Here is a 13,621-nt window from a genome sequence, read left to right as displayed (position 1 = left end):
TTACACAGGTTTACAGGATGGGTCTTTTGGTTCTCTTTATTCTAAAAACAGAGGACATGACAGACTCTCTGTTTTACTCAGCATTTCAGTGTACACACCCAATATGAAATATCAGAGATGACAGATATTTTAAATAAAAATATGAATGGAAAAATAGTCCACGCAGGCTGAGCTCCCTCTTCACAGAACTGCTCATTAATCCTGTTCTAAAGCTCACTCCATCGTGGTGAAAGCATTTCAAAAGTTACATGTAAGAACACTTTGGTTAAATGTCATGATCTAAAATTGTCAGACTTTATCATCTGTCAAATTAAGGAATAATGTAAGAGAATATTCCAGGGGGGGCCGGTGGAGGAGACACAAACTTTCATTGAATAGCCTGAAAATTTTGGTCAATAGGAACGGGGTAATGAAAAGAGGCCACATCAAAAACAAAGACTTCTAAAATGACTTTAAAAACGCATAGTTAATGTATAGCCCCTGGGACTCCCATTTTATTCCTTCCTGGCTAAACAGTATGTTAATATTTGTCCTCAATTTCACAAGATATCTTCAATTCCTCTGTCATGTTGTACCTTTATTTCACAACTCACAGGTGGCATTGAGTTCCTAAACTCAAAGGTGGCAATTCCTCCCTCAAATGTGTATCTGTAAGATCTATTTCCTGTATGCTAAATACAATTACAGTGAATAAAAACTATGCTAATAGGACTTATTTATATGGCTTCCTCAGATTATAAATTTTCTGTTAAGAATAAATTTCACGGAAACAGGAAAAATATGAATAGCTTAAATATGGAATCCTAAAGCATCTTAGTGTTTGCACGATGTGTTTCTTTCTCCACTCCTCACTCCCAAAATTCAAGAATGGTTGAGATTTGAGTTGGCATACGAAAAATGTTTTTCTCCCATTCTATGTAGTTCAAAAGGAATCTTTCTAATGTATGGTGCTTATCTGTGTGTCATCAAAGCATGTGTGGTTTCCAGTGACTTTATGCTTCTCTCTGAATGTTTGGTAAACTGTGATGATCCCAGAAAAGCAGTGGGCAGTCTGTAATTCACTAACGTCCCTCAGCTGTGGCAGTATGTGATGCTCGACTGGCCCCTTCAGCAGCTGGGCCGGCACTGCTCCACTGTTCTCTTTCAGAGTAAAGGCCCTGCCACATGAACGAGGCAAATGGATCAAAATCACAGACCACAACTTAGAGAGATGGAAGTCTAGGCTTCCAAGAGCAGCAGAATTTTTCTGCTCCTTTGTATAGTGGGATTTTCTGCTGTTTCTATCATGTTATCAATCAATATGTACATGACCATGCTGATCTAACAAAATATGAATGCATAAAAAGGATAATACTATATGTTTCTACTTTTCTCACAATTAGCTGAAGATGGCTCAGTCTATGATTCCAATGAAGTGCAGTCTCAATTTTCTCTTAAACAGTTCATCATGAATGAACAGTCCATCCCTATTATTTAAAAATTTCCTCACATAAGATTTTACCAGTGAATCACTCACCTTATTAAGGGTGGCATAGCCATATGGTACAGGAGCTGCAAGATGGGAGTCAGGAAACCTGAGTGACAGTCTTGGCTCTTAGAGTACCACTGTGACCTCAGCCAAGTTGTTTAATCTGTCTAAATCTTATTTTTACTTAATAGCACATTAGGCATACTGGATCAGATGATGTTGAAAAAGATTTTCATCTCTAAAATGAAAACCTTTAAATCCCATGACTTTATTCAACATTTATTGTTGCATAAATGTTTTTTTTATGATTTGCAAATCACTTGGCAAATGTTATGAGTAAATATGAATAAACACATAATACATGACACAAGCACTCAGGAGTTTACTGATATGTAAAAACAACCTAGAAGGTATAAAATCTTTGATGAAAATATATTTTTTTTGAGACTAGGTCTTGCTCTGTTGCCCAGGCTGGAGTACAGTGGTACGATCATAGCTCACTGTAGCCTTGACCTCCTGTGCTCAAGTGATCCTCCTGCCTCAGCCTCCTAAGTAGCTGGAACTACATGCTCCTGTAGTTTTTTAAATTTCTTAAATTTTGTAGAGACAGGTTCTCACCATGTTGCCCAGGGTGGTCTCAAACTCCTGGGCTCAAGTGATCCTGCCTCAGCCTCCCAAAGTGCTGGGATTACAGGTGTGAACCACCATGTCCAGCTGAAAATAATTTTATTAAACATATTTAAAAATCTAAAGTACACTGAAAATTCTGATTATGTACTTTAACAAATTGTTTTAATTCTGTGGATGTTAAGATTTGGAATGTAAGATCACATAGTATTAGGAGCTTTGGCTTTTGGAATAAGCTAGAGTAGGGTTTGAATCTTATTTTTTTCAGTAACTACAATGTTACTCTGGACAAGAGGCAGCATCTCTCTATCAGATTCATTTTTTTCTCATCTGCAAAGTGGGGATGATAATGCCTATTTCTTGAATTTCTCTATAACAAGTTGAGGACATTGGAGATCTGAATAGCACAGAAACTCATAGGTAGTAAGCATTCAATAGAAGGACTGCATCCCAGGCCACTATATCCCTGCATAAGGCTAGCTATGTGATAGGTGCTAAAAGCAAAGAAAAAACTCACTGCAACAATCTTTTCATAAAGACATACCAATCCTTTATCTGACCCTAATCTATTCCCCTGAGATAATTGGGAAGGAAATTATGTTTGAGATTTATTTATTTATTTAGAGTCAAGGTCTTGTTCTGTCACCCAGGCTGTAGAGTAGTGGTCCAATCACCACTTGTGCAGCCTTGGCCTCCCAGGCTCAAGCGATCCTTCCTCCTCAGCCTCCCTGGTAGCTGGGACTATAGGTACACGCCACTATGCCCAGGTAATTATTATTTTTTTTCGTAGAGACGGGGCCTCGCTATGTTACCCAGGCTGTTTTCAAACTCCTGAGCTCAAGCAATCCTCCCACCTCAGCCTCCCAAAGTGCTAGGATTACAGGTATGAGCCACCACGTCCAGCCACTGTGTTTGATTTTACATGGGAGAATCCCAGTTTAAGTTCTACAAGAAATTAACAAATAAAATTAGCTAAAGATAGCATTTTCCTCCTTTCACAGATGTTTGGCATGCCTGTGCTTTCCTACCCCTTTCTTTCGCATGCCCCTGTCCTTCCCCCGCTCTCCTCATAATTACTCAAATGACAGATCCAAATGAAACCCCTCCTTGCATCCCCTCTGGTTACCGAGGGTGTGATTCATTTCACTATGCCCTGAATGTCTATACTTTTTACCTTCCTTCTTACTTTGCGTCATGGTTATTTTGGGGCAGATCTTGTCTTTCCTGTAAGACTGCAACTGTCTTGAAGACATGATTTTTGATTCAAATTTGCAACTACAGAGAAAACCTAATGTTGTTCCTTTCGCATATTACTTATTCAATATGCTTGATTAATTAATAGTTAAAATTTGCCAAAATATCTGAAAACATTAGAAAACAACTGTAGATATTTTGATTTCAAAGATGAAAAATTGCATATCATGTTTCTAAAATAAAGGTGTAACCAATTCTGGAAAAAATACTCTATTTTTTTTAAGAGTCGGGTCTCACTGTTGCCCATGCTGGAGTGCAGTGGTTCGATCATGGCTCACTGCAACCTTGAACTTCTTGGCTCAAGCAGTCCTTCCCCCTCAGCCTCCTGAGTAGCTGGGACCACAGGTGTATGCCACATGCCCTGTTAATTTTTTATTTATTTATTTTTTAGAGATGAGGGGGTCTTCCTATTTTGCTCAGGGTGGTCTCAAATTCCTCGGCTCAAGCGATCCTCTCACCTCAACCTCCCAAAGTGCTGGGATTACAAGCATGAGCCACCAAGCCCAGCCAGAAAATACCCTCTTCATCTCGAGGCATACACAGTGTTTTAGGAGACCTCTTAGGAGTCAGCTCAGCAGGAGATGTCGGGACATGGGGGAGAGGCAAAAGGGAACTCTGCCATGATATGTGTTCTCCAGACAAGGCAGGGGACCTGACTGGCTGCCCCTCCACAAAACCCCTACCCTCATAAACTCACAAGAATAAGGAGAAAGTAGGAAACACTGCTTATGTTTTTTTTTTCTTTTTCAATAAACGTGAACTGAAATTTTAAAAAGCACAGGCCTAACATAAAAGCTTCTTCATAAAGCAAGCTTAACATCACAGACAGAAGCAAGGCAGCTGAGCACTGTTACTGTGTACACAGTAAATCAGGCACAAAAAGGGGCAGCCCAGCAGGGGCAGCACAAGGGTAAGATCCACACTTAACCCCCTGTACACATCGCTGCTCCACTTCCCACCATCTCAGGCTCTGCACTCTTTGCCGAGTGTGTCACGGATGTAACAGGCCATTTTCCATCTAAATCTTTTTATAGATTAATAAGCAAACATTTTCTTGCTTATTATGCAATTTATCATGATGAAAATTACATTGGACTCCTCAAGGCTACATGCTGATACATTCATTTATTCAGAGCTGTGTATAGAAAGTCATACTAATCTTCATGACAGAAAAGGATGTAATAGCAAGATTTAAATTGCCCACTGAAAACTTCAGTGTTTGTGTCTGTGGACAAACTACATGTAGATAAGACCTAAGCACATCTTTATGCTTGCTAGTACAAGCCTAATGTAAATTTATTTAAAAACAAAATCAAACAAAATATTAAATACTAACCCTGAATAAAAGCCCATCACTTCTCCTCCCAGGCAACAAAACAATGTATACTACTGAAATTGTGTTTTGATCAGATTTAAAAATAAGCTCCAAAATTAAGTCAAAGCAAAATTTCAGACAATTGAAAAATGTGAATGTTTCTCAAGACAAACCAGGAGAGCTGCAATAACAGAAGCCAACACTGTCGACGTGTGGCGGGTGCACATGGCAGCTGCAGCCAAGGGGAGGGCAGAGGTTGAAAAGACGTTCTAGGGCTTCATGCAAAGGCCAGCTGCCTCATACTATAGGCACAGACTCCTGGGCTCAAATTGCCTCCTAATCCTTCAAGTCCCATTGAGAATCTTCAGGCCTCCTGTATCCAGAAAACTATCCTGCCTACCATTATGCTGAACTGCTCATTCTAGAGACAGGCAGCTCTTGATCTGCTGAATACAAGGACCTAACAATGGCATCACCACCAGTACCACCAGTACTTCTGCCACATAGGAAGTACCAGAAGTACCACCAGTACTTCTGCCACATAGGAAGACATTTCATCTCTTAATATATGCTCACTATTCTAAGCAATTTGCAAATATAAGCTCATTTAATATATCTTAGGAGACAGGTACTTTAATTAGCCCCAACTTGTAGATACAGAGAGGTAAAGTAATTTGCTGGAGGGCATACGGCTAGGGAGATACCAAGGTAAAGTTTAGGATTCATGGTAGTATGATAGGAGGTAACTAGGGGGCAGGCAGCAGCTGTTTTAGGTTTGAAATGAATGTCCTCTACCAATCTTCTCGGGACTTTACGCTGGCAATGCCCAATCTGTAGACAAAGCCACAGAGTTCCATTCTAGCCTTCAGTTGCTTCTCTGGTCTCTACTTCCTGAGCATAGAGCAGTCAGTAGAAAACTATGGACCCAAAGCATGCCAGAACTCAAGGGAATGGCAAAGCAAAGGGCTAAGAACTCTACTCTTAAAAAAAGTTAACAAGGGCAAGAATGAAACACCATTCATTGAGAAAATCCAAGTGGTGGTAACATTTTCGTTAAGGGAGGCATTATGGGACAGTTCAAGAATTCCAACGACTTCATACCCACTGGGATGATTATACTAAAAAAATAAAAGAGAGAGAAAGAAAGAAAAAACAAGTGTTGGCGAGGCTGTAGAGAAAATGGAACTCTTGTGCACTGCTGGTGGGAAAACAGTCTGGTGGTTCCTCAATAAGTTAAACATGGAATTATCAGATGACCCAGAAATTCTCCTACATGTCTACTCGAATGAAAACAGGTGTTCACATACTTACGCACAAATGTTTAGAGCAGCTCTATTCACAATACCCAAAAGGCAGAAACAACCCAAATGTCCATCAACAGGTAAATGGATTAACTATACGTGATATTACCATGAATGGAATGTTATTCAGTCATAAAAAGCAACAGAGCACTATTATATGCTACAACATGAATGGACCTTGAAAGACATCATGTCAGTGAAGAAGCCAGTCACAAAGGACCACAGTTTGTATGGTTCTGTTTATATGAGATATGCAGAATAGGCAAATTCACAGAGACAGAATGAAGATTAATGGTTGCCAGGGCCTGGTGAAGTGGTAACACGGGAGGACTGCTTAATGGGCATGGGGCTTCCATTCAGGGTGACTTCTGTGGGGACTACATAGTGGTAACAGTTGCACAACACTGTGATTATACTTAATGCCACTGAATTATACACTTTAAGATGGCTACAGTGGTAAATTTCATGATATGTGTATTATACACCAAAAGGAAACAAAAGAACTCTTTGCAGGAATCAGGAGGCTGAGTTTTCAAACCAACAGTAATCTCCACCACCAACAGGACCCCCTACCCCATCAATCCTAGTCAGTTGGTCACCACGTGTGTTTCCCACCTATTTGACTTTAGCAGCTCCGTCAGTTCATCTTCCTCTTGTAGAACTCTCTCATCATTGCTTCCCTGGATCACTGCCACCTCCTCATGGCTGGTCCTTTACTGTGTTTAAGTGAAACCTCAACATAGTTGATTTAAAAGCTAATATGAGTGTGGAGGAGCAATTCCCCAATTTGGCCATGTATGCTGGCCATAATCATTTCTGATCAAGTATCATGTATTTAATATATATATCATTTTCCTTATAAACAATATTATACTATTATTAGCAAGTAATACTTCACGGTATAACAAATACAATTGAAAAGTATGTCACATATCATTCACTGGCTCAGGGCTAAATCCCAATTGTGTTACAATTATAGAAACATGCTTCCTTTTCATTGCCCATATTCAAAACTTCACATATTGAGACATTTGTGTATTTTTTAATCTATTAAACATGTACAATCTATACAGAATGATCAATAAACCCACCAAAAAACCCCCTAAAACAAAAAACAGTGACAAATTAAATTAACTGGAATCCGCACATACTTGGCAAGTTGTTTCTCGGCATCAGCACAAAGTTCGAGAAGCCCCATCAGAACAGCGGACACATCCATGTAAGGCTCCCAAACAGTGAACCCGCGTCCAATCAAATCAATGGCTGTTCTTCGGATAGTGCTGTGTGGAGGAAGTTTGGGGCTTGGGGGCTGCAGCAGAAGAAATGTCAGTGCCTTGCCTGAAATTACAGAATAAAATGCAGAGCAAAAGGGGAATTTTACTTTTGTAATTGTTTCTTTTGAAGCATACTTTCAAAATATAATCCATTTTTGATTTTTTAACTGAAAAAGGTATTGAACCTCAAGACTACACAAGATGTTGAATAAATGGTTTGCTCAGCCACATTCTTTGAAAAGTTTGGCTATATTATTTTATACCATATTCTAAAGTGTTTTAATTACATATTATATGTAAATTAGTATATATAATTTCAAAACATATCAGTGATCTTAAATTCCAAACAATGTTTCTCCCTAACTCAGGGTTCTGCAAAGTGGAAATGGTTTCAAATGATGTAATATGGTATTTCTTAACCTTTCTTCTGCATCTAACACAGTTCATATGTAAAATACTCCCCCTCAGTAACACCTCTCATTACAGGCACATTGCAATGAAGGATGGAGAATGTAGAACACGTAGTTTGAAAAAGCTTCCCACCTGAAGCATCTATTTTCCTCTATATTCTGGTGTATGTACTTATACAGTACAATGATGTCAAGTGTGTAGTAAGCTCTTCATATGATTTTGTTAAACATGTTAATAGTTCACTATTATTTCTAAATCTGATGAGATGACCTAGATCTTAATGAACATGTATTCCTTTATGTTGAGGATGATGCTGACAATTTGTATAATTACGTCTAATGGCTATTAAGCCACAAAACTTTATCTACTTCAGAAGGCATTCTGACATTTAAAAAAGAAAACCAGCAGGGGTTACGAAAAGCCAATTGTAATTTAGAAGAATTTTTGTTTGTTTTTTGAGGGGAAGAAAGAAAATAGTTCCTAAGTCACAGAACAGTACAACATACTGTTAAGAGGAACACATGCTTCAGGTTTAAGATAGGGAATTAACCACGGTTCCATAACTTATTGGGGGCAGGCCTAGAAAGGTACTCACTGAGCCTGACTTTTCTCATACTATTGGGCTTATTCTGAATACCTATTAAACATGGCTCTTTTCTGAATGAAGAAAATGGCATATAAACTTTAATACAACATATCCAACCAACAAAAGCATATGATAATTTTTATATTATAGTCAATTGTTAAATGAGAATGGATTGAAATGGAAAGGAAGAGAAGGGAAGAGTATTGTAAAGCCAGGATAAGAGTCAGTGAATATACTGAAAAGTAGTGATTCTGAATTTCTTCTCAGTCATGGAACCCTTTAAGAATCTGATGAAAGCCATCAGTCCTTTCCCCAAGAAACTACACACACAGTCATACCCATCAAATTCTGCAGAAGAATGTCAAGGCGGCCATGGATTGTGGGTTAACAATTCCTGCAGTAAACTAAACAACATCCCAAAATTCATACTTCGTATGTGTATTTGTAAATTTTACTCTTGTATTTAACCATATAATTATAATATGTAAAGCTTCATGTTTTACTTTTGGATCAGAAAAATAATAAACTCCTTTAAAAAAGGTAACACATAGTTTTCTATTTTCTGCCAGCACATACATGTCCTTTTATCACATGAAATGCTCATATTTTTAAATACGAGCATTTCCCTTTTCCTCAGTAAGTCTGTCAGCTCCTTCAGGGTAGAAACTGTGTTTCACATAACTTTGCATCTTCTAAACCACCAACCACAGTGCACACATTATTTACATAAATGAAAAATAGGTCTGCCTTTACTGTCAGAATATTTCTAATACAGCTCCCTGCCCCAGTTTGTCAGAATGATATTTCAAAATGTCTAGTAATCTATAATTTTCCTGTTTATTTTTTACTTCTTGGAAGTCATAAGAGCTACAGAAAAACTCCAACTGCTATTCTCTGCAGACATCCTGAAACACCAGCAGCCATGGCTTCCAATCTAAGCAATTGGGGTCCCTGGAGGTGAATCCTTGCTAAATATTGCAAAAGGAGGTAAAGTTTCCTAAGTACAATCTTTTACAGCATTTCAGTCATCATTTTCCTTAGTGGCACTTTACCATTTTTGTATTCATTACAGATGGGAGCATACAGGCTACACTAGAGACCTTACAGATTCCTAAGGGCCTCTGTGTTGGGAGCTCTAGAGGAAGCTTCCTCATCACTCTGGACAATTTTTTCCTGAGAGTGAAAATAAACAATAAGTGGTCGATGTTTTGATATTTTCCATCACTGTTCTGACAAAGTGGGAAGGACAGCATAGGGGAACTGATCACTTGCACTTGGATGAAATGACAGAAAAGCGTTCTCCTTTTCTGCCTCCTTTCAAAAGACCCTGCTTTCAGAAGGCCCTGGCTCTACAAGGGCCACAAGAGTGCCTGCTGCTCCTCTGTCAAGCATGGCCTCACTGTGAGAATGTGTGGCTCAGCAGAAAACACAGGGTCCCTAGAGCACCACCATCCCTTCTCTTAAATCATTTTCTATTTCACTCAGATCTCATAAGTGAAATTCCCCTACAGCATCTCTCCTTCTTTAGTTCAAATTATAGTTTCCAAGTAACATAAAGTAAAGATCCCTACGGTTTTGGCAGGGCAGTTTTTACAGCTCTGGCAGGCCATGTGAGGGCATTAAAAGGAGAGAGGAAAATGGGTTACTCTACACACAAATTTCAAATCTACTGGTAAGAGTATGATGTTTTCTCTTTTTCAGGGAGCTGTTTTGGAATTACAAAGATGTACAAATGTTAAAACTCTCTATCTATCTCTAACAACTTTTCCCAAATAAAACATGTAAATAACAGAAGTGAAAAAGGATTTTCAAGTTAAACCTTTTGATTTCTAGCCTTGTTGATTAATCGGAAGCATACTACTTTTCTGCTACTAGCATTAATGACAATGATGTTCTGAAGGAATAATCTGGGATGCCTAAGACTTCAAACTTCTTAATCATCTATTCTTTATGCTGATATTAAGAAACCAGCCTTTAAAAAATATTATATAATAGAAAGATATAGCTAAATTTATTCCTTTCTTAACTTATATTGTATTCTCTAATTTAGGGGCTTCTAATTTATAATTCCATATGACACAGGTGCTCTGCAACATGGATCAGAGAGGACCAAATGCTGAAACTAAGATAATGATAGGTCTTGCCTTTTGATAAAGTATCATGACAGAATTTTATGAATTTTGCCTCCCACAATTTTTCTTAAACAGTTGGTATTGAGTAAAAGTTGTATATTTTAATCTGTATAAGATAGAATCTAATTTTGTAGAAAATAAATATTTCCTTATTTTATATAAATGGACCACTATTCCACAGTATCTCACTGAGAGGGCAAGGTGGGGAATGATGCTACCATTGAGCATCATCACCAATCCCTTCTTAAAGGTTCTCCAGTGACGGTATTAAAAACTTCAGCTAACTGGCCCGGCATTCAGTCAAGGATTTTCGCATTTGGTGCCAACCTATCAACTCAAAGATTAATGTAATACCTATGAATTGCAAATTGCTATACTCTACTATGTGCTAGGGAAAAAAGGAGAATAAGACTCAGTTCCTTCCCTTAAGGAAATTTATTATAATTCAGGAAACAGGAGCAAACAGGCAATCTGAATATATTGTGCATTGTGTTATAATTTTTATAAGCACAAGATATCAAGACAGAGCTTAACAGAGGCACTTAACCTCATCTTGGGGGGTATAAGAAGGCTTCCAGGGGAAGGTGATCTTTATGTCACAACCTTAAAAATAAGTAGGAATTAGCCAATTAAAGGAGAAGGGAAAGAAAACATTCCAGGCAGAGGAAAGAGCATGTGTAAAGACCAGGAAATAAGAGAGAACATGGCAAGATCAAAAGGTTACATGTAGTAAAACATGGCTAGAAACTGTGTGTACGTGTGGTTGGGGAAGGGATAAATGGGTAAAGGGGAGAAGAGGGCAGGGGGGATGAAGTATAACAGTGAAACAAAAGGCAAGACAGGTTATTATAGCTCCAGGACAAAGGGCCTTATATGCCATGCTAAGGAGTTTGTTTATTCTGGTGATAATAAAAAACCATTACAAAGTTTTAAGCAAAGGAGAGATCTGATCACATTTCAATTTTAAAAAATCAGTATTTGAGGTGTCATGTGATTAGAAAAGGGCAAATGCCCTTTTAATTCTGATCTTCTCATCCCCAGACAAATGGGATTAATTCGAATCATAGAATTTCTAAATGGAAAGACCTTTACAAAAATCTGGTATATTTCTATGTTCTGTGAGATAACAGAACCATAGAGGACAAGTGGTTAGGTGTAGCTCTGGGTAAGGAGTTGAGGTCTCTGTGGCCCCGACAATGTGTAATAACCAGTACACAACTTTATATCCTTGTGAACAAGTTGTATTCATGACACTACCAACCATGGATTCAGAACTACATCTACAACCAATCCCAAGTCCACTTCCTCCTCCTTCAGAAATAATTTCAGCTGAGTTACGAGCATCTCCCCAAAACAGAAGATTAAGTAATGTTTTATCTTTTCTCAAACAATGAGTTTTTGTCACTGATGCAACAGATAACAATACCAAGATTCCTGTAATTGTCTTCGCTCTAACTTAATAGCATCATGGCCACAAAATGGTTAATTCCACATCCAGCACAGCATCCACTTCCCAGGCAGGAAGTGGGAGGACGATGAAGGCAAAAGGACATGTGTCAGTTAAGTCCAGCTCCTTTTAAAGTCTAATTACATATTTCATTGGCCAGAATTATACCATATAATAATTCCCTACTTTCAAGGGAGGATGGGAAATGCAGTTTGTCAGCTGGACATAGTGCCAGTTTCAACAAAACTGAGGCTTTGTGATCTGGAAGGGGAGAATTGCATGGGGTAGGTAGCCACCAATTTCTACCACATCTTCCCTGCTTATGTTAGAATGAAATTTTTCCTTTTAATATGGCAAATACTGCACACACAGTGAACAAACACAAATATACTATCTTTTGGCATTTATTCTATTGCTTAAAGCTATTTTTATTTATTTATTAATTTACCTTTCACACTTGCTAAATAGGTTAAGTTCCCTGGTCCAAATGAGATTCAAGAAAAACACTTCTATGTTTGGCCTAAGGCTTAGCACAGTGCTTTATACTCAATAAGAACTTAATATATAATTATTGCTTTGGTAAATGTTGAAAATTACTTTATACCATATGTGCCTAGCACAGTCAAAATTATGCACAGGTCAGAAATTTCTAGGAGTCTGCTACAAACTTGTTTTGGACAATGGCAAAGTTTCCAGTTACATGGTGAAATATGAAAAATATAAACAATGTACTAAGTCTTTTTCATAAAGCTATATTTATTCAATATAAAGGAGTGCTTATTCTGAGGTATGGTCTTACTATTTTGGTGAGGTGATTTTCTTACCACTTTTTGTGGTGAATATTTTTTTTAATGGAGTGGTACTCTCTAATGTTTATAAAAAACAAAAAAATTGAAATAGTACTAATACATGCCCTTACATTTTATTTTTAGAAATTTTACTGGTCCATGATATCTGAAAGACTAGAAATCATTGCCATTTGTAATAAATTTACTGTCTTGGGGGAACTAAAGAGCACCTTCTCTATACAAGTAACACAAGCAGTGAGACCTTTTACTAGTCACTGACTCTTGATTGAGAATGTCAAGAGACTCCTAACTCAACTTGTTACAGGATGGAATTCAGCATTATTCATGTCAATCTGGGGCCATCTTCAAGATTAAGTTATCAAATCAGTGGTGTTTCTTACCTATAAGCTAGGTGAGCAGTAGAGATACTGCAGCAGCTGTATAATGAGAATTTAGTGTGTAACATCTCAGCACCACCCCTGCATGTCGGGCCAAATGTACAAATAAACTACCAAAATGTAGACAGACTCAGAACACTAGAAGACAAATCAAAATGAAATAAAATCCTTTAAAAAGCAGAAAACAAAACCCAGCATTGGATACATCACAATGAACTTAGACCCTCTGGCTGTTGAGAAATGAATTCTGTTATGCTGTCAAGAATAATAATAGCTCATATTTTAATGCTATTAATTCATATCAAATTTTTACATTTCTTAAGAGTCCCAACTTTAATTGCACTTTTTTTTTAAAGGTGCTATGAGGTGATATGAAAGAGCAAAGCTGCCAGAAAATATTTACACTTTGCTGTAACAGCAAAATGCTAAAAAGGAGAAAATGACTGAGGCAAAGAGAGCAAAATAAAGCCTATGTAAGCTGTGGTTAAATAGATGACAGTATTATACTATGGGTAACTTGTTGCTCCAGCAAGATGAATATTGTTCAATCATGAACCAACCAATGAAAAATGCCAATGTTTAAAACTTTTGTAGTATCTGGCTATGTATAATGGCTAGCC

The 13,621-nt window shown here is 37.8% G+C and overlaps 1 protein-coding gene across 5 annotated transcripts in view; it reads right to left on the bottom strand.

Moving 5' to 3' along the window:
* The window catches only part of WDR7 (WD repeat domain 7), a 398,951-nt gene that overhangs the window by 110,898 nt on the left and 274,432 nt on the right, over positions 1–13,621 (bottom strand). For all 5 annotated transcript variants that reach the window (XM_054538012.2, XM_054538011.2, XM_002828242.6 and 2 more), the window contains one exon: positions 7,117–7,303. In XM_054538012.2, the coding sequence (XP_054393987.2) occupies positions 7,117–7,303 (187 nt within the window). The remainder of the gene's footprint in view (positions 1–7,116; positions 7,304–13,621) is intronic.

The sequence above is a fragment of the Pongo abelii genome, chromosome 17 (assembly GCF_028885655.2).
Source record: "Pongo abelii isolate AG06213 chromosome 17, NHGRI_mPonAbe1-v2.0_pri, whole genome shotgun sequence".
Taxonomy (NCBI): domain Eukaryota; kingdom Metazoa; phylum Chordata; class Mammalia; order Primates; family Hominidae; genus Pongo; species Pongo abelii.
The sequence above is the reverse complement of the archived record's forward strand: the minus strand, read 5'-3'. Positions and strand labels throughout refer to the sequence as shown.